A 23033-nucleotide genomic window follows, 5' to 3' on the forward strand; every position below is an offset into this window, starting at 1 on the left:
ATCCTGAGTTCTTTCCCAAGTAACATGTTTTTAATTCGGGTTCGAAATTAGCTCCCTAATGTTGCGATGCACGTGCCGTATTCCAGCTTGGCTGGTAAGGAGCAGGTTAAGACTTCTTTGAAATTTATTTGGTTCTATTTTGTCCAAATTTCTTTGATTTTATTCCAGTAAGGCTAACACTTTCTTTCAGTGTGTTTCTGTCCTATATATTTTGGATACTGATGAAGCATGGCTGGGTACCCATGGGGTTCAAGCGCTGCTCAGACCTGGAATCTTCTGGGGTTTTTATTCCAGTTCCTTTTCTAGGAACTGGGTTTTGGAGTTTTATTCAAACTATTCTGCCTTTTTGTGGTCATTGATAGCATTATTTGTTTTCTTTAGATACAATAAATGCATATTCTTCTTTTTTGTGTTTTCATTCAGATTATTTCCTGAGGATGCGGATTCTCATATGTTTCACTTGCTCTTCACGATATAGTTAGAGGATCTTTTTTCAAAAACTCTTGATTCCTCACGCAAGGGTCACCTTTTTTTAGGTTTCCAGATGGTTTATGTCACTATCTTTGTCTCTATCAGACAAGGGACAATTTGTATTGGGTTCCGTCTGTCGGTACCTTTAGTCTCTATTATTTCCTTCAGTTGCTATATATGCATAGAAGTTTTAACAGCATTGGATTCAATTCCCTTTGCTCATTTTCAATGGAAAGATCATTTTCAGCTTTTTATGAGTGTTGTTTCTTCAAGAACATGGTTGGAGGATCAATTAACCAAAAAGTTTGTTGATTCCTCAGACAAGAGTAACCTTTTTTAGATTTCCGGATAGATTCAGTGTCCATGACTCTGTCTCTGTTGGACAGGAGACGTCTGAAATTGGTTTCAGCTTATCGAAACCTTCAGTCTCAATCATTCCCTTCGGTAGCCTTATGCATGGAAATTCTAGGTTCTTATGACTGCTGCATTGGACGTGTTCCCCTTTGCTCATTTTCACATGCGACCTCTTCAGCTCTGTATGTTGAACCAGTGGTGCCGGGATTATACAAAGATATCTCATTTAATTTCTTTAAAACTGATTGTTCGACACCCTCTGACGTGGTACAGACCACCATCGTTTAGTTCAGGGGGCTTCTTTTTTTCTTCCAACCTGGACTGTGATCTCAACAGATGCAAGTCTGACAGGTTGGGGAGCTGTATGGGGGTTTCTGACAGCACAAGGGGTTTGGGAAATCTCAGGAGGTGAGATTACCAATCAATATTTTGGAACTCAGTGCAATTTTCAGAAGCTCTTCAGTCATGGCCTCTTCTAAAGAGAGAATCGTTCATTTGTTTTCAGACAGACAATGTCACAACTGTGGCATATATCAATCATCAAGGAGGGACTCACAGTCCTCTGGCTATGAAAGAAGTATCTCGAATACTGGTATGGGCGTAATCCAGCTCCTGTCTAATCTCTGCGGTTCATATCCCAGGTATTGACAATTGGAAAGCGGATTATCTCAGTCGCCAAACGTTACATCCGGGCGAGTGGTCTCTTCACCCAGAGGTGTTTCTTCAGATTGTTCAAATGTGAGGACTTCCAGAAATAGATCTGATGGCTTCTCATCTAAACAAGAAACTTCCCAGGTATCTGTCCAGATCCAGGGATCCTCAGGTGGAAGCAGTGGATGCATTGTCACTTCCTTGGAAGTATCATCCTGCCTATATCTTTCCGCCTCTAGTTCTTCTTCCAAGAGTAATCTCCAAGATTCTGAAGGAATGCTCATTTTTTCTGCTGGTGGCTCCAGCATGGTCTCACAGGTTTTGGTATACGGATCTTGTCTGCATGGCTTCTTGCCAACCGTGGACTCTTCCGTTAAGACCAGACCTTCTGTCACATGGTCCTTTTTTACCATCAGGATCTCAAATCCTTAAATTTAAAGGTATGGAGATTGAACGCTTGATTCTTAGTCAAAGAGGTTTCTCTGACTCTGTGATTAATACTATGTTACAGGCTCATAGATCTGTATCTAGGAAGATATATTATCGAGTCTGGAAGACTTACATTTCTTGGTGTCTTTCTCATCATTTTTCCTGGCATTCTTTTAGAATTCCGAGAATTTTTCAGTTTCTTCAGGATGGTTTGGATAAAGGTTTGTCTGCAAGTTCCTTGAAAGGACAAATCTCTGCTCTTTCTGTTTTTTTTCACAGAAGGATTGCTATTCTTCCTGATATTCATTGTTTTGTACAAGCTTTGGTTCGTATAAAACCTGTTATTAAGTCAATTTCTCCTCCTTGGAGTTTGAATTTGGTTCTGGGGGCTCTTCAAGCTCTTCCTTTTGAACCTATGCATTCACTGGACGTTAAATTACTTTCTTGGAAAGTTTTGTTTTCTTTTGGCCATCTCTTCTGCTAGAAGAGTTTCTGAATTATCTGCTCTTTCTTGTGAATCTCCTTTTCTGATTTTCCATCAGGATAAGGCGGTGTTGCGAACTTCTTTTAAATTTTTACCTAAGGTTGTGAATTCTAACAACATTAGTAGAGAAATTGTGGTTCCTTCATTATGTCCTAATCCTAAGAATTCTAAGGAGAGATCATTGCATTCTTTGGATGTAGTTAGAGCTTTGAAATATTATGTTGAAGCTACTATGAATTTCCGAAAGACTTCTAGTCTATTTGTTATCTTTTCCGGTTCCAGGAAAGGTCAGAAGGCCTCTGCCATTTCTTTGGCATCTTGATTGAAATCTTTAATTCATCATGCTTATGTCGAGTCGGGTAAATCTCCGCCTCAAAGGATTACAGCTCATTCTACTAGGTCAGTTTCTACTTCCTGGGCGTTTAGGAATGAAGCTTCGATTGATCAGATTTGCAAAGCAGCAACTTGGTCTTCTTTGCATACTTTTACTAAATTCTACCATTTTGATGTGTATTCTTCTTCTGAAGCAGTTTTTGGTAGAAAAATACTTCAGGCAGCTGTTTCAGTTTGATTCTTCTGCTTATAATTTCAGTTTTCTTCATTATAAGATTTAAACTTTATTTTGGGTGTGGATTATTTTTCAGCGGAATTGGCTGTCTTTATTTTATCCCTCCCTCTCTAGTGACTCTTGCGTGGAAGATCCACATCTTGGGTAGTCATTATCCCATACGTCACTAGCTCATGGACTCTTGCTAATTACATGAAAGAAAACATAATTTATGTAAGAACTTACCTGATAAATTCATTTCTTTCATATTAGCAAGAGTCCATGAGGCCCACTCTTTTTTGTGGTGGTTATGATTTTTTTGTATAAAGCACAATTATTAAAAATTCCTTGTTTTTTATGCTTTCGCACTTTTTTCTTATCACCCCACTTCTTGGCTATTCGTTAAACTGATTTGTGGGTGTGGTGAGGGGTGTATTTATAGGCATTTTGAGGTTTGGGAAACTTTGCCCCTCCTGGTAGGAATGTATATCCCATACGTCACTAGCTCATGGACTCTTGCTAATATGAAAGAAATGAATTTATCAGGTAAGTTCTTACATAAATTATGTTTTTCTGACCGTTTGGGACCAAGGCTATTTTTACATTTCTGCGGTGTTTGTGTTTAGCTGTAATTTTCCTCTTACTCATTTACTGTACCCAAACATATTATATACCGTTTTTCTCGCCATGAAATGGACCTTCAAAAGATACCATTATTTTCATCATATCTTATAATTTACTATAGAAAAAATGATAAAATATGAGGAAAAAATGGAAAAAACACACTTTTTCTAACTTTGACCCCCAAAATCTGTTACACATCTACAACCACCAAAAAACACCCATGCTAAATAGTTTCTAAATTTTGTCCTGATTTTAGAAATACCCAATGTTTACATGTTCTTTGTTTTGTTTTGCAAGTTATAGGGCCATAAATACAAGTAGCACTTTGCTATTTCCAAACCACTTTTTTTCAAAATTAGCGCTAGTTACATTGGGACACTGATATCTTTCAGGAATCCCTGAATATCCATTGACATGTATATATTTTTTTTTAGAAGACATCCCAAATTATTGATCTCGGCCCATTTTGGTATATTTCATGCCACCATTTCACCGCCAAATGAGATCAAATAAAAGAAATTGTTCACTTTTTCACAATTTTTTTTCACAAACTTTAGGTTTCTCACTGAAATTATTTGCAAACAACTTGTGCAATTGTGACACAAATGGTTGTAAATGCTTCTCTGGGATTCCCTTTGTTCATAAATAGCAGACATATATGGCTTTGGCATTTTTTTTTGGCAATTAGGCCGCTAAATGCCACTGCGCACCACACGTGTATTATGCCCAGCAGTGGAGGGGTTAATTAGGGAGCATGTAGGGAGCTTCTAGGGTTAATTTTAGCTTTAGTTTAGTGTAGTAGACAACCCCAAGAATTGATCTAGGCCCATATTGGTATATTCCATGCCACCATTTCACCGCCAAATGCGATCAAATAAAAAGAAATTGTTAAATTTTTCACAATTTTAGGTTTCTCACTGAAATTATTTACAAACAGATTGTGCAATTATGGCACAAATGATTGTAAAAGCTTCTCTGGGATCCCCTTTGTTCATAAATAGCAGACATATATGGCTTTGGCATTGCTTTTTGGTAATTAGAAGGCCGCTAAATGCCACTGCGCACAACATGTGTATTATGCCCAGCAGTGAAGGGGTTAATTAGGGAGCTTGAAGGGAGCTTGTAGGGTTAAGTTTAGCTTTAGTGTAGTGTAGTAGACAACCCAAAGTATTGATCTAGGCCCATTTTGGAATATTTCATGCCACCATTTCCCCGCCAAATGCGATCAAATAAAAAAAAATCGTTCACTTTTTCACAAACTTTAGTTTTCTCACTGAAATTATTTACAAACAGCTTGTGCAATTATGGCACAAATGGTTGTAAATGCTTCTCTGGGATCCCCTTTGTTCAGAAATAGCAGACATATATGGCTTTGGCGTTGCATTTTGGTAATTAGAAGGCCACGAAATGCCGCTGCGCATCACACGTGTATTATGTCTAGCAGTGAAGGGGTTAATTAGGTAGCTTGTAGGGAGCTTGCTGGGCTAATTTTAGCTTTAGTGTAGAGATCAGCCTCCCACCTGACACATCAGACCCCCTGATCCCTCCCAAACAGTGCTCTTCCCTCCCCCACCCCACAATTGTCCCCGCCATCTTAAGTACTGGAAGAAAGTCTGCCAGTACTAAAATAAAAGGTATTTTTAAAATATATATATATATTTTGTTAGCATATTTACATATGCTGATGTGTAGGATTCCCCCCTTAGCCCCCAACCTCCCTGATCCCCCCCAAACAGCTCTCTAACCCTCCCCCTCTACCTTACTGGGAGCCATCTTGTGTACTGGCAGCTGTCTGCCAGTACCCAGTTTCTGCAAAAAAAATTGCTTTTTTATTATTTTTTCTTTTTTTTTCTGTAGTGTAGCTTCCCCCCCCAAAAGAACAAACCCCCTCCACCTCCCAGATCACTTCGATTTTTCAAAAAATTTATTTTACCCACCTTTTATTTTCAATTGTTTTCTGTAGTGTAGCCGTTCCCACCCGCATCCACCCCATGCACGCGCCCGCCCCCCATGCACGCGCGCGCCCGTGCACACCTCGGTGATCCCGCCCACGATCCCGCCCCCCTCAGCGTCATATGGCCCATCGATGGCCGCCCACCCACCTCCCACGTAAGCTCCCACTCACCAACGATACCGGCCATCGATGTCCGGTGCAGAGAGGGCCACAGAGTGTCTCTCTCTGCATCGGATGGCCAAGGGGGGTTATTGCAGGATGCCTCGATATCAAGGCATCACTGCAATAACCGGAAAGCGGTTGCAAGCGACCAGGATCGCTTCCACCGCTTTCCAAGACCAAAGACGTACGCCATACGTCCTCGGTCATTAACTGTATTTTTTTTTGAGGACGTATGGCGTACGTCCTTGGTCGTTAAGGGGTTAAAGAACCACTATATGCAGTAGAGTTGCATAAATAACAAGTGCATAATAAAAAGACAATTATTTAACGCACTCTGAATTTCAAATAAGTAGTAGATTTTTTTTTGGATAAATTAATTTTTTCTCCCATTTTCCGGCCCCCTGTATCATGTGACAGACATCAGCCAATTACAGACTAGTATACGTAAACCCTGTGAGCTTGTGCACATGCTCAGTAGGATCTTGTTCCCAGAAAGTGTGAGTATAAAAAAACTGTGCAAAATTTGATAATGGAAGAAAATTGGAAAGTGTCTTAAAACTGTTTCTCTATCTGAATCATAAAAGTTTATTTTGACTTGAGTGTCCCTTTAAATAAACATCTGTCACTATGACATTGTGTCAGACATTATTTGAACTGCCTTTTTCTGAATATACTAATGTGACACTGGTGTGCATACAATATATGGCCAAAAGTATGTGGACACAACCCTTCTAATTAGTTCAGCCACATCCTTTGCTAACAGGTGCATACATTTCAAGAATTGTGCTTTGGAAGCTTTGTGAAATGGGTTTCCATGGCTGGGCAGCTGTACATAAGCCTGACAACAAAATGCCAAATGCCAAGCTCATATAGGTGTGATGGTTAGATGTCCACATACCTTTCGTCGATATATTTAAAAAAACAAAAATATAAAAAATTCATCTGCCCCAAAAAAATCTGATAATTGAAAAATTGAATTATAAAAGTGGGTTTGCGACTTTACATTTATTTATCAATATTGCCTTAAAAATGTTTTACACTTCTTTAAGTATATAATTAGATTTGGTAAATTTGGTAATTTTAAGGCTATTTATACTCTCCAATGAAAATTTAGCAAGGAATGTATATTTGAGCTAAAAAGGGGGTAATTAAAACTTCTATTAATACTTTAAAGTGATGATAAATTTCAGTCTTTAAGAATGTTACAATGAAAAATATTTTAGTGTACAAGCAAAACTGCATAATTATTTTCTTTAAAAAGTATATATATATATAAAAGATTTATATTCATTCTTGGTATCTTCTTCTCCCCCCCCCCCCCCCCCCACTTCATTTCCTCTTTTGGCTGGGCTGTGACATAGAGAGCATTTCTACCCACTCTCTAAGGGCTTTCAAAGGTATGGACTTCAAGTGTCATATGACACCCACACTGATTGGATGTTCATTGGAATTGTCATAAAATAAAGAGTTCATCCCAGTGGGTAAGCATAACATTGTAATAGAAGCATTACCATAGACACTGATTTAACCCTTTTCATGGATAGATTAAAAAAAAACATATAGACACATACTTTTTTAAAGGCAAAGATTACATGTATGGCATTTGATTAGATAAAGTTTACCATCACTTTAACTGAAAACCATGTGTATGCGCTGTGTATAAATCTAAATTAAAATCGATCGGAAAGTTAATAATAACCTTGCATAAATCAGACAGAGCATGTAATTTTGAGACACCTATAAATTCACTTTTTTAAAATGTACTTTGTTCTCTTGGCATCCGTTGTTGAAAAAGAATATATACATATCCTACACTACTGAGGGCTCGCTAGTGATTGGTGAGTACTCACATTTGTCTCTTGTGACTGGCTCAATAGGTTCCCAATGATTTATAGCTCTCTGCTCAGGTGAGATTTTCTAAGAATCGTAGGAGATCAGGCGGATTAATGTCCGCAGCCTCAGAGGCGGCGTATGAGTTAAGGAGCATCGGTCTTAAAACCGCTGCTTCTTAACTCCTGTTTCTGGTAAGCCTGAAGGCGCATGCCGAAACAGGGGCATTCAGGGCCATTCGGCCTTTAATAAATCGGCCCCATAGTCTTAAAAATCCCAAAGGTTTTCTGTGATTTTCTCTCCGTGGTGGCGAGTTTTAGATCATTGGGCCCTAAATATGTTCAGCTAGCTCTCAGTATGCATTACTGATCCTTCAGCAAATTATACCAAGAGAATGAAGCTAATTTGATAATAGTAAATTAGAAAGTTGTTTAAAATTGCATGCCCTGTCTGAATCATGAATAAAAATTGAATTTTATGTCCCTTTTATGTCCCTTTAAGCTTTCATATAGTGTAAAAAAAAAAGCAATAAAAAACAATATCTGAAATGTTGTACTACATCTCTGTTAGAGCATTTAACCCAGTTATGATCCTAAAAATCCTGACAGGTAGCAGGTACCTTGTGAGTCAGAGATCAAATTGCAGTTTTTCTCCTGTGTGATAACCGAAACACAGTGATTATCAACACATACACATTTAAGCAGATAATTTATTAGACAATAGGGCATATTTATCAAGCTCCGTATTGACCCTTGTCTAAAGACCGCTGCTCAATAACTTGTCCGCCTGCTCTGATACGGCGGACAGAAATCAACCGATTGAATACGATCGGGTTGATTGACACCCCCTGCTAGCGGCCGATTGGCTGTGAATCTGCAGGGGGCAGCATTGAAACAGCAGTTCACAAGAACTGCTGGTGCAATGATTAATGCAGACAGCGTATACTGTCGGCATTTATCGGTGTGCAGAGGACATGATACGCTACTTCGCACATTGTTAAATATGCCCCAATGTCAGCAAACAAAGGGCGGTCCTTACACGCTACTGGCTTTAAAAACAACTATATGATCATTTGATACTAAGATATCATCTCTAAATGAGGGAAAGGTATACCAATTTATTTATTCCCATGGATTGCTTTCCTAACACCAATTAAATGGCTTCAAATGTGTGTTCATCCATTTAGCAACAACAGACAATTGTGGCATTTTTTCTGGGTATTGGAAACAGACAAAATGCACTAATAAACAGTTCAAACCATTTGTCAGTGTTTAACTAGACATTGTTCTCCCAGGACCTATTTAGGGCTAGATTACGAGTGCAAACTAGCGCCCCTGCTTGCTCGTTAACTCCCATAGGCAGAGGCTTTTTGAGCGCGTCGGGTTGTGCTCATATTACAAGGTGAAAGTAAAAAGTTTGCACTTTTTTTCTCCTATAGAAGTCAATGGGGAGCAATAAATTAAAAAAAAACTCCCATACTCCCGAGCTAACCTAACTGTGTATATTCAAGAGTGCTAAACCCAACATGAAATATTATAATACAACCCCAATTCTGAAAAGGTTGGGTCAGTATGGAAAATGTAAAAAAACAAACAAAAATAGTCATAAGAAAAATCCTGCAACTATTTAAAACAAAAAATATATATTTTTAAATAAGTTCAATATAATTAATAAACATATTTACTTGTTATTTAGGCAACCACAGGAAGTATTGTATAACATTAGACACAAAGAGGAAATTATCAAGAATTAAAGGAAGCAGCTGTTTTTCGTTTGTTTTAATGTGAAAGTCTTACAAGCTATTCCTTATGAAACACAAACCTGCATTATTTTTCTATTTAAAGTCAAAAACAAAATGTATGCTTACCGAATAAATTTCTTTCTTTCCGGATATGGTGAGTCCACTGTGTCATCATTTACTGTTGGGAACATCACTCTTGGCCAGCAGGAAGAGGCAAAGAGCACAACAACAAAGGTGTTAGGTATCACATACCTTCCCATAACTCCCAGTCATTCAACCAAAAGGAAATGGAGAAAAAAGGAGTAATACAAGGTGCATAGGTGCCTGAGTTTTAGTCAAAAAATAATTGTCTTAAAATAAGGACGGGACTGTGAACTCACCATATCGGAAAGAAAAAAATATATCAAGCATACATATTGTTTTCTTTCTTAAGATATGGTGAGTCCACGGTGTCATAATTTAATGTTGGAAACCAATACCCAAGCTAGAGAACACAGATGACTAGGGAGGGACTAGACAGGTAGACCTAAATGGAAAGCACCACCGCATGAGGAATCTTTCTCCCAAAAGAAGCCTCAGCTGAGGCAAAAGTACCAAATTTGGAAAAAGTATGCAAACAGGACCAAGTTGCAGCCTTGCAAATCAGTTCCACAGAAGCTTCATTTTTGAAAACCCAAGAAGAGGAGACAGCTCTCGTGGAATGAGCCGTAACTCTCTCAGGAGGCTGCTGACGAGCAGTCTCAAAAGCAAAAACAAATTATACTTCTCAAGCAGAGAGAAAAAGAAGTAGCAGAAGCTTTTTGACCTTTACGATTCCCAGAGAAACAAACAGGGCAGAAGACTGGCGAAAATCCATAGTCACCTGTAAATAAAATTTAAAAACATGACATGACATCCAAGTAGTGCAACAAACCTTCTTCGTGAGAAGAAGGACTAGGACATAGAGAAGGAACAACAATTTTCTGATTAATATTTCTATCTGAAACCACTTTAGGAAGGAAACCTAACTTAGTACGAAGAACCGCCTCAACTGCATGAAAGATAAGATAAGGTGAATCACACAGCAAGCTTAGAGTTCCGACACTCTCCGAGCAGAAGAGATAGCAATAATAAAACAAAAACTTCCAAGATAATATCTATGGAATGCAATGGCTCAAATGGAGCCAGCTGCAAAACATTAAGAACAAGGTTAAGGCTCCAAGGAGGAGCAACAGACTTAAACACAGGCCTGATTCTGACCAGGACCTGACAAAAAGATTGCACATCTGGCACATCCGCCAGATGCTTATGTAGCAAAATAGATAATGCAGAACTATGACCCTTCAGGGTACTGACTGACAAACCCTTATCCAGACCTTCCTGGAAAAAGACAAAATCCTAGGAATCCTGACTCTATTCCAAGAGTAACCCTTGGATTCACACCAATAAGATATTGACGCCATATCTTTCTAGTAACTTGCATGAGAGCCTGAATCATGGTCTCAATGACCGAATCAGGAAAAGGAAGGTACCCTGAATAAGAAGGTCCTTCCTCAGAGGCAGTCTCCAAGGTAGGAGAGACAACATCTCCACTAGGTCTGCATACCAGATCCTGCAAGGCCAGGCAGGGGCTATTAGAATCACTGATGCTCTCTCCTGTTTGATACAAGTAGTGATTCGTGGAAGTAGAGCAAACAGAGGAAATAGGTATGCAAGACTGAAATCCCAAGAAATCCACCAGAACATCAATCAGGGCGGTCTGCGGATCACTTGACCATGACCTTGGAAGCTTGGCGTTCTGTCGAAATGCCCTCAGAAGTCCACTCCAGAATCCCTCATTTGAGGGTTTACCTAGAAAACGCCTCCGGATGGAGAGCCCACTCCCCGGGATGAAATATCTGTCTGTTCAGAAGTCCGATTCCCAATTGTCCACCCCTGGAAAGTGGATGACAGACAGCAAATGTGAGCTTCCGCCAACTGAAAAATCCAAGTAATCTCTTACATGGCTAAGGAACTCCAAGTTCCTCCATGGTGGTTGATATAAACCACTGAGGTGATATTGTGCTACTGGAACCAAGCTAAGGACGACTGAAGCCAAGCCATCAGAGCATTGGAAATCACTCTCAACTCCAAGATGTTAAAGAGGAGAGCAGACATTTCCGAGACCATAAACCCTGTGCCTTAAACAAGTCCCAGACTGCTTCTCAGCTCAGCAGGTTGGAGTTCATGGTCACATCACCCAGGAATGTCTCCAGAAGCACCCACCCTGAGACAGATACTCCTGAAAAACCACTGAGACAGATCCGGATGTTATCCATTTTATGGAAAATAGCATGTCAATGGTAACCATCAGATCAATTCACTCCATACATTTAGTCACTGAAAAGTGAAGGTAAAATCAGCTGCAGTTAGATACAAACTCCCAACCTTCTGGTTGCAAGATGGCTAAACTGGACCACTAGAGCTTGCTGTTGGCCGGACAGTAGACTGCAGAGAGAGGAAAATGAATAAATCCTTGATTATCTGACCTCTGTTAGAAAACCTCTAGAGATTTCATCCTCAGAAACTACCGGCAACTCATCCTCACCAGACTTACTAGAGGGCCAAAAAAAAAAAAAGAGTGAGGAGAGAGACAGACAGAGGTATTGTGTGGCACACTTAGGATAAGAGCCCAGAAAAAATAATTATTGGAGAGTAAGCTCGGAGGACTGATACAAATTAAAATATAACTTTTATTAGTTCAATTATAAAAAATGGTTAGAACATCACTATTGGTAAAATTCTATTATATATTATGTATGGCAAACAGAAGGATATAAGGATTTATCCAATAAACAACAAATACACAACAGGTCTAGGGGTTCAATGTTCAATCAGAGTAGATAGAGATCTATTAAGGTCCTCAAATAAATCACCCTTTTAGAAGGAACAAGGGAACTCTTCTGCAGATTCATTTCCCATCCATGGGAAAATAGATTGGACAAGATCTCTTGAAAGAGAGTTTGCTCGAAGGGAGGATGACACCTGAACCATATATTGTCCATAAAAGCACCCTCACAATACCCCAAGACCAATAAGTCTTTCTAGGATGACGAAACTCGGAAACTTGAGAAGATCCCGAATCATGGGAACAAAAAAATACACATCCTTCCGGTCTATGTTCGTTATAAACAGGCCCTGTTGAACCAAAGGAGAATGGATACTACTTTCAAGGTCAGAACCTGAGAAACTTGAGGTAAATACCTAAATCCTGTTCCATGACTGGGACTGGTACTATCACTCCCAGAGAGGAAGGTCCTGAACCCAGTTCAAGGAAAGCCTCTCACCATACCTGGATTGCAGATACTCTAGAAGGAGAAATCCTTGGAGGAAATCTTAGATTAGCCTAAATTAGAGATTCCAAAAGACATAACTGACCTTGCAGAAAGAGGAAAAGGAAAACCTCCCTTTAGTCTTACTCTCTTGACGAGTGGCAGAAAAACCTTTTCTTTCTTTTTTTCGTAAAGCCAGAGGAAAATTATGCCAGACCAAGTCCAAACAAGGTTTCATCCTTGAAAGGAAATGTCAGAAGCGTGGATTTGGAGGAAACATATATTGAACCTGCAATTGAACATTTCCAAAAAACATTACTAACGTACTTTTTATTATATAGCAGGAAGAAGATTATGTAATACACTCCTACTTAAATCGGCATCTCAAAATATATAGCTCTTTAGAAGTTCCTACCACTAGGCTAACAAAGTATCTTGTAAATAACACCACACAGCAGAAAAAAAATGCAGCTCCGCTCTAAGCCTGAGAACGAGGCGGTGTTCATCTGCCGACACAGCAATCCCATAAAATGGCGCTGCTCTTCACTGAAAAGAAGGAGGCAGGGCCAAACATTGTATGGGGATGAGATGCGCTAAATCGCACTTAACTTATTTTAACAGATGCCAAAACATAAAATGTAAGAATCCCTAGAGTCATCTGCTGACACCAAAAGGGAATAAACATATGGGTCAGGGATAAAAATAGTCACGGTACCGCTCTGCTTTTATAGATAGCGGAAGAAAATGGCATATTAGCCCCATAGGAATGGTGCCTAATATGAGAACGCACTCTCCTAAATGACTCTATTCAAGATCTCATATTGGAAGCCTTGAGCTAATCTCATATCATAAGGCCTCTCTCAATAAACAGAGATCTTGCTAAGATTTTAGGTTGAATAAGGCAGACTCTCTGTCCCTGAATAAATTAATACAGGGTCCAATACTGGAGAGTAGACCCTAGTCTCCATATCACATGTCATAGTGCCTGCTCACTGCCATAAAAACCTTCCCCCTGAAGGATTTTGAGTCCCAAAGTAATTGCAGGCTTAAGTCTTAACCTATTTAGTGCCAGCCTCCTAGCCCCAGAAGACAAAAGGCACTTACTGGCTTATCCAGCCGTCCGGCAGGAGGACAGCTCACACAGTATGAAAGGACGCTGCTCCTTACAGAGACCTGTGGAACAAAGAAAGAACAGAGTAAACCTTCCCTGGCTTTCTATACAAGGACAGCAACATCTTAGGAAAATGCAGTGAGGCCCACCTCACAAGTTCTTAACTGCTTTAAAGCCACCACTGCCCTACTGAAGAGACTAACGTGGAGTACGGCTACACCCAGTCTTGAAAAGGAAAGATCAGAGTAAACCTACTCTGGCTTTCTAACTAATTAAAATCTTGCTTGCAGCAAAAGAAATCCAATTTTCTTCAGACACCAAAACTTCACCTCCTCCATGTACAGAGGCAAAGAGAATGACTGGGAGTTGTGGGAAGGGAAGTGATACTTAACAACTTTGCTGTGGTGCTCTTTGCCTCCTCCTGCTGGCCAGGAGTGATATTCCCAACAGTAAATGATGACACGGTGGACTCACCATATCTTAGGAAAGAAATAAACTTTTATAATTCAGATAGAGCTCAAGTTACTCTAGAATATTTATGACATGAAGCTAGATATGCCTTCCTGTAGAGATTCCAGCCCCCTTGTAGGGCTGTGACAGGAAGTTAAAAAGGAGATAAAAGGTAAAATCCTTTTAAATTGATGAATACATATAGCAATGATAACCCACTGCTCGATAGAGCTATTATCTATTTAAGTAATTTGTTATCACAAGGTGCAGTTTTGTGTAAATTTTGCAAATCATCACTAAAGTGAAAGTCTTAATTCTTTTCAAACACTTATTTTGTATGTCGGACTGGAGTACTTCAGTTGAGTTATTATACAAACATACAAATTACTTTAATGTCCCTTTAAATTTGTTTAACTGTTCCTTTCTTATGTTATATGTAATAAAATTGACATTTTATTTCTCAACCAGGAAGTTACAGATCAGCAACGTGCTGTGTTCCTTATGCTCACAATAAAGAGATTATAGTGAGTCAAACAAGACACTGATATATTTGTTTTATCATCCAAACTGAAAGATAAAGCATAGTTATAGGGACATTGCATTTAAAGGGAAATTAAAACCACAATTTTTCATGATTCAGATAGAATATACAATTCTAAATGCCTTTTCAATGTACTTCTATTATCTAATTTGTTTTGTGCTTTTTGTATCCTTTGTTGAAAGGTGCAGGAGCTGATTAATGGCTCCACATATATTCCTCGTCTTTGGTTCATCCAATGTTCAGTTTGCTCCCAGTAGTGCATTGATTGGTCCTTCAACAAAGGATACAAAGTGAATGAAGCAAATCTGAAAACAAAAGTAAACTGGAAAGTTGTTTAATAACAATTTACTTATTTTATCTAAATTGCTTGATTTTCTTGGTATCCTTTGTTGAAGGTTCATAATGCACTACTGGGAGCTAGCTAAACACATATGGTGAGCCAATGAGAAGAGGCATTTATGTGCAGCCACCAATCAGCAGATAGCTCCCGGTAGTGCCCACCTAGGTATGCTTTTCAACAATGAATATAAAGAGAAAAAAAGCAAATTAGATAATAGAAGTAAATTGGAAAGTTATTTAAAATTGTATGGAATATCTGAATTATAAAAGAAAAAAAAATGTTTCATGTCCATTTACAATGGTATTTTAACATGTATTGCATTTTTCTTTATCAGAAGATATTCCCGTTTTAGATTTGTGGAGGATCTTCCTGCCTAATATACAAATAATCCTGAGTTGTGCACAAACATGCATTTCCTATCCTTTTCAACAGAAAATCAAAAAAAGTTTATCATGTTTAATGCAAAACCCAGGGGTCAAGTCCAGTGGGAACGCATGGGAACGGAGTTCCTGCACTATTTTTGCAGGTAGAACTAAGTTCCTCCTGTACAGAGAATAGGAATGCTTCAGTAAACACTGCTGCTGCTGGTAGTGATAGGAGCTGGAGCACAGTCTGGTTAGAGGGATAGTGAGATCCTCAAATAATGGTCAGTAACACGTCCTACAATACACTAAATGTAAGTCTGTCAGCGGTCCTGCTGTGTGATCACCCCGCAATATGTGAAAGTGTGTGTGTATATAAAACAATATTAATTGTGATTGGGTGGAAGTCTTGGTGAGTTCCCACACCTTTTTTGTAGGACTTGACCTCTGCAAAAATACCTATTCAACATGTACAGTTGCTGCTCTTCCTTGTACATTATAGAAATGTTTTCATCTTCGTGATTTCTTAATCAAAAAAGATATAATCATGTAAGTCATCTTAAAATGAAAGTACAAAGTTAAATGGTTGTGAAAGGGTAAATACAGTAAGTGCCTGGCAGCAGGTATTACTCATCGTCATTTATAAGAAATGTGAAGACAAAGGGGAACTTCTTCTGGCAACTGCTCAATCATAGCATTAGATTTTTGCCATTTAGTAAACAACATCTTCTCTATGTGGTCTATTACAGGGATGGACAACTAGCGACCCAGGGCTACATGTGGCCCTTTGCACTGGTTTTTGGGGCCCCACAAGGGAAAAAGCAAAACTAATAATGTATACCAAAGTCTGTATGTCCTTAGAAAAAAAAGCAAAACTAATCGCCCTTACCTAATTCTAGGTTTTTGATAGAATATTACATGTTTGTTAAATAGTGATACATTTATATGTGGCCTTTAAAGAAACATGAAACTCAAAATGATTCTTTCATGATTCAGATAGAGAACTCGATTTTAAACAACATTCCAATTAACTTCTGTTATCTATCTGTATTCTTTAGATATCCTTTGTTGAAAAAATAGCAATGTAAATGGGTGAGCCAATCACACAAGGCATCTATGTGCAGCCACCAATCAGCAGCTACTGAGCCTATTTAGATATGCTTTTCAAGGATATCAAGATAATAAAAGTAAATTGGAACGTTGTTTAAAAGTGCATGCTCTTTCTAAATCATGAAAGAAAAAATATGGGTTTCGTGTCCTTTAAAGGCTTCTAAAATATTGCTATGAAGCCTTTATTTGATAGCTTAGTTGGCCATCTCTGGTATAGTATATCCTGATTCTACTTATTGATATTAAAAGAGCTATTGGTTATTGAAGTGCAAATTGAGAGGTTTTTGATGTCTGGCATGTACCCATATTAAAGGGACACTCAAATCAAAACAAACTTTCGTTATTCAGATACAGCATGCAGTTATAAGACACTTTTTAATTTACTTCCATTATCAAATTTTTCAAATTTTGCACAGTCTTTTTATATTCACACTTTCTGGGGAACAAGATCCTAGTACTGAGCATGTGCACAAGGTCACATTCCTCACAAGGTATACCGCTATACTAGTTTGTGATTGGCTGATGTCTATCACATAATACAGGGGGGCAGAAAATGGGAGAAAAAAATAATTATTATTCAAAATTCAAAGTAAGTGTTATTGCATTGTTTTTTTATTATGTACTTGAGAATTATGTAATTCTACTGCATTGAGTAGTGTAACTTTTCTTCCATCTTTCACACATAAACAAGAGATACTAGACTTCACACTTGTACTACTAAATGTGTTGCTTGTTTGTTAAACTGCTTGAGTGGGTTATTTTACATTGGGAGATGCTTGGATGACGCTAGAAAAAATCCTGAGATTCTTTGACTATTTATTTCCTCTATGTGGGTTGGAGATAAAGCACAGAAGTTGCTTCAGTTTGAAATAAAATGGATCTATAGGCTAAATAGTATTATTTCCAGTGTTTTTGTAAGCACTTTTTGCAAAACAAGTTTTTTGATTTATAAAGAACCAAAAGTGTATATTTTTATTTTGAATTTTTTTTATAAAAAAAATTGCTTAAACTTTAACCCTCAAAACACAAACCATTTGAAAGAGCAGGTGATAAGTTTTCAAACTGTGGGTGGAAATTTCTAGAACTTAAAGGGACACTAAACCCACAGATTTTCTTTCATGATTCAGGTAGAGAATACAATTTCAAGCAATATTCCAATTTACTTCTATTATCTAATTTCCTTCATTCTTTAGGTATCCTTTGTTGAAGAAATAGCAATGCACATGGGTGAGCCAATAACATGAGGCATCTGTGTGCAGCCACCAATCAGCAGCTACTGAGCCTATCTAGATATGCTTATCAACATAGGATATCAAGAGAATGAATCAAATTAGATAATAGAAGTAAATTAGAAAGTTGTTTAAAATTACATGCTCTTTCTAAATCATAAAAGAAAAAATAGGGGTTTTATGATCCTTTAAAGAAACCTCCTTGGACTTCTGGGCTTAGTGACATCACCAACATCCTCGGGTGATGCCACAGGTCTAGGCCACCAGGGATGTGGGGGGCTGGGATGATCTCCAAAAGCACTATATAGTATGAGGATGACGACCATTCTCACTTAAAGGGTTAATATTAATCTAGCACTGTGTACCAGGAGATTTATAGGGAAATATATAATTGTGTGTTTTAAAAATATGTATGTGACCCTTAAGGATTCAACTATATTTATCTGTACCCCCCCCCCCTCCAAGTGTTAAAGTTGCAAATTATTGTTTAAGGTATTCTTTTGAAATGGCAGAGAATTAATGTTGGCACTCAAATTGCTGCTTTAAAATGTCACCTATGCTGGAATTTTGACCTCTCTGGCAGCTAGAGGGTTAACCATGAGTTATGGTTAGGGTTTGGTTTTATTATTAGGGATATTGTTACGGTCAAGGTTACTTTTAACCCATTAGCTGCCAGAGAAGATCACAGCACATTGTTATAATTTTACTAAACTGCAAAAAGCCGAACTTAGAATATCACGTTCACGTATTCCTCCATAGAAGTCAATAGAGCAAAAAAAGTGGGGGAAAACCACTCGCTCGTAAACATGCGCTAACCCAACATGAAAATATGAATATTTCACATTCCAGTGTTCTGCACATACAAGAATATGTTCTATTTATTCATAAATACCTACGATGATTAAATATAGGTATAGATATATACAGATATATCTAGGAATGTATATTTAGAAATTAATAGAACATTCTGTAAATATGTATTTATGTGTTTATTTGTGTAATATATATATATTTACACATACAGCTTTAGAAATGTAAATGTATGTATCTCTATGTTACAACCCTTTGCCTGACTTTATAACTTGTGTGCAATATTTTATATTAATAATTTTATTAGACAGTGTGATTATGAGTGTAACTGTACTTTGTAATGTATTTTTGATGTGTTATGTGACACTTTTTAGTTTCGCAAAACAGTTAACCGGAGCTCTGAGGAATTCTTGCAGGTAAGTGAATACATGCTGCATATTTCATCAGGATGAGCAACAGAATTTTTACATTTTTATTACAAAATTGATATAAAGACACTATGGGATAGATTACAAGTGGAGCACTAAATTATCGCACGTCCACAAATGGGCAAATTTGCCCATTTGCAGGTGCGTGATAATTAATTAGCCATTACAAGTGGCTGGTTATTACTACCGCGAGCTTGCGGTAGTAATTAGCGCTTATAAAATTAACCAGAGATCCGATCTCTGTTTCATTTGATAAATCTGCCCCGAATGCCCCTCAAATACTGTCTAGTGTATTTTATTAAAAAATAAAGATAGCAGCATCTTTATTTTTTTTTAATAAAAAAAAACTGCACTAGGCAGTATTTTGGGGTTAATGTTGGTGGGGTGTTAGAAAAAAAAAGGCACTGAAAAGTGCCTTTAGATTGTGGTCTATGGAAACTGTGTGTTCCCAGTAAATATATATGTATATGCTGATATACATATATACACATATTAACACATGAATAAATATGTATATCAGCATATACATATAAATTTACTAACTGCTGCCCATCGCTGAGCTACTTACACCCTTTGCTGCGCTTAGGTTCTGATGCTGTCTCTGACGGCATCAGAACAAGGTTTCTATAGGAGCCTATGGAAGCGCGCTCTCATGAGCGCAATACTTCCCAGCAATGCGAATTGATATTTAGCGCTCTACTTGTAATATGGCCCTATTTGTTTTAAGAAGTATACCTGCAATTACAGTACAGAGTATACTGTATATATATATATATATATATATATATATAGACACACACATTTAAAATTTAAATAACTGCATTATTATTGCCTAAACTACAGTAACTTTAATATCAATTAGATAATTCAATTAGTTTACATATGTTGCAATTCTAAAGTTAAAGGGACAGCCAACACCAAAATTTTGTTGTTTAAAATGATAGATAATCCCTTTATTACCCATTCCCCAGTTTTGCATAACGAACACAGTTATATTAATAAACTTTTTACATCAGTAATAACCTTATATCTAAACCTCTCCAGACTGCCCCCTTATCTCAGTTCTTTTGACAGACTTGCATTTAACCAATCAGTGTTCCCTCTAGGGTAACTTCACGTGCATGAGCTCAATGTTATCTATATGAAACACATGAACTAATGCCCTCTAGTGGTCAAAATGCATTCAGATTAGAGGTCTTTAAGGTCTAAGAAATAAGATTATGAACCTCCTAGAATTAGCTTTCAAATAAGAATACCAAGAGAACAAAGCAAAATTGGTGATAAAAGTAAATAGGAAAGTTGTTTAAAATTGCATTCCTTATTTAAATCATGAAAGTGTTTTTTTGGACTTGACTGTCCCTTTAAGTCTCTTCACTGAGATTAACAGTAAAATCAGCTTAGTTTAACAATTTATATTTCAGACATTACTGCTGGTATACATCATAGGCTCCTTTCACTGAAACAAACTAACAAGGGAACTCAATGACAGTGCATTTTCTTTTACTGTAAAACTATTTACAAATAGTTATATAAACTAGTTCACATTTCAAAAACTCATGAACGGTGTCAGACAGAACATAGATCCTATACATTTAATGTTAGACATGAGAGAGAATTTTAATTTGAATTGAAAACGTTTTTGGGTTTGTTTTTTTTGTCTGTCACAGTGTTTTCATTACATAAAGCCTTAAATATCTGCATAAAGTGTGCAAACATGAGATAAAGTTGTTGTTTTTTTGCTTTTAAACATGCAATACTCTTTTATGTAAACAACACATAACAGATAACACAATAAACAACATATACATTAATCTACAAGTGACCTACACTTATGTGTTAGACAAAGCCTTACCAGAAATAAAAGAAGAAGGGGTTTCAGCTTCATTTTAGGGTACGAGGCTCCGACAAGCACAAGTCCTCACATGTCTAAACACAGAGCAAAACAGCAGAACAGTTTTCATAGTAAATCTATCTTTCATTTTGGAGCTGTGCTTAGAGGAGGGGCCTTAAGCCAACGCCTTTTCCAGGAACCTTGACAAGAAAACGTGTATAAGCTGTTTTCATATTTGGCTGCCTGTTGCTTAGTTACTATTACAAGCTGTGAGTAGAATTCGAATATATTGTGCTGTCGTATTTTATGACAAGACAGGAGGCTCCTATTTTCCTTTACTTTCTAAACTCCATCAATAATACAAGTACAAACATAAAGGAAACATAGTATATCTGGACAACCAATCAGATAACAGTACACGATTCTGGACACCCACTCCCTCTTTCTTTACTGCTCCAGCAGCAAGGTGATGTAAACTTGTTCTGAATATTTTCTACAGCATTTGAAAAACTTAGCTCTTTTGAGATCTTTATCTATCTTTTCTTTACCACTCATTAATTGAGAGTGGATTCTTTTCTTATCTATCTATATCTTTCTATCAATTTATCATTTCTATTATATTGTCATCACGTTTTTGAATTAACAGTAATCGTTAAAGGGACACTGTACCCAAAAATTTTCTTTCGTGATTCAGATTGAGCATGACATTTTAAGCAACTTTCTAATTTACTCCTATTATCAAATTTTCTTCATTCTCTTGGTATCTTTATTTGAAATGCAAGAATGTAAGTTTAGATGCCGGCCCATTTTTGGTGAACAACCTGGGTAGTCCTTGCTGATTGGTGAATAAATTCATCCACCAATAAAAAAAAGTGCTGTCCGGAGTTCTGAACCTAAAAAAAGCTTAGATGCCTTCTTTTTCAAATAAAGATAGCAAGAGAACAAAGAAAAATTGATAATAGGAGTAAATTAGAAAGTTGCTTAAAATTGCACACTCTATCTGAATTACAAAAGAAAATTTTTGGGTTCAGTGTCCCTTTAACTCGCTAAATTGTACTATCTAAATATCGCTTAATTATATTCTAAATATCGTTGGTAGCATAGTGGAAAAGAAGTACTCAATCTTAGATCATCCTCCAGGTGCAATTTTTACCGCCTCGTGGTGCCCCAGCAGCCATCTTGGTTGGGGATTTTTTTTTTCTGTATACACTGGCTTGCATTCAACGTCATACCATGTGACCGCTGCCATCTTGGATTTTTATTTTTACGCTATATCACCAACGATTAACGCTTCTAGCACAATATATAGATATAACAAAATGCTGATGATGAGGAACAAACCCCTGTTGACATACAATCACTGGTTAATACCTTTGTATCACAAGCAGTATCCTCTGCTTTACCAGATATTTCATCTATGGTCAAAAACATTATACAAGAGACCCTTAAGCCCTCGGCCTCCACGCAAAACCCCTCTGAACCAGAGACCTCAAAAAAGCATATCTCAAAATCCAAACACCAAGGGGAACCCCCCTTACTATGAAAACTAAGCCTGCCATAATCCCTACCCCTGGGGTAATAATAAGGGAAGACAATGAAAATGATACCTCTGAAAATATCCCCACGTACTACCCAGACGGGTATCTATCTAATCATGAGTCAGAGGAAGAATGGCCTGAGAAGCCTCATGAAATTCCCTGTCCCCAGGAGGACACAGAAACCTACCCCGGCCAAAATATTATAGACCCCTTAGTTCAGCCTATTTTTGACCATGACCAACTAAGACACCCACGGTCATCTGAATGGTCCCCTTCACCACACATAATGCAATTCGTACAAAAATGGTTAAGAAAATCTCTTCCTTCCCACGAGGAATAAATTAAGGGCAGAATGCCCACGTCCCGTGCTCCCAGATAGGGAATCTTCCACCCCTAAATTTGACTCCACTATGGTGACTTTCCTCACCAGGGGTGGGAGAGACCCTAGAAGGGGCTTAGACAAATCACTTACATCGGCCCAAGATAAATTACTAGATATGATGGGCCCCATTACCCAAATTCTACAATCTGCCTTCTGGGCAACACTAATGTAGCGCTCTCTACTGAGAGACGTAGGACAGCTCTTGCCAGATTAGACCCTAAATTGGCTGATATGGCAAAGACAGAAGGTGGATCCTCAGCCAAAGGATTACTCTTTGGAGAATCCTTCATAAGAGATCTGAATAGATTTGTCTCCACATTTACTTCTTTAGACAGAGCTCAGTCCAACATGCGCACAGTGCTTC

The 23033-nt window shown here is 37.8% G+C and overlaps 1 protein-coding gene across 1 annotated transcript in view; it reads right to left on the reverse strand.

The window, feature by feature from the left end:
• FAS (Fas cell surface death receptor) overlaps positions 1-21058 on the reverse strand; it is a 95459-nt gene extending 74401 nt beyond the window's left edge. The window contains exon 1 of the mRNA XM_053692203.1: positions 20771-21058. Within this exon, the coding sequence (XP_053548178.1) occupies positions 20771-20803 (33 nt within the window). The 5' untranslated portion in view covers positions 20804-21058. The remainder of the gene's footprint in view (positions 1-20770) is intronic.
• Positions 21059-23033: the final 1975 nt, after the last annotated feature.

Source organism: Bombina bombina, chromosome 9 (assembly GCF_027579735.1).
Source record: "Bombina bombina isolate aBomBom1 chromosome 9, aBomBom1.pri, whole genome shotgun sequence".
Taxonomy (NCBI): Eukaryota; Metazoa; Chordata; class Amphibia; order Anura; family Bombinatoridae; genus Bombina; species Bombina bombina.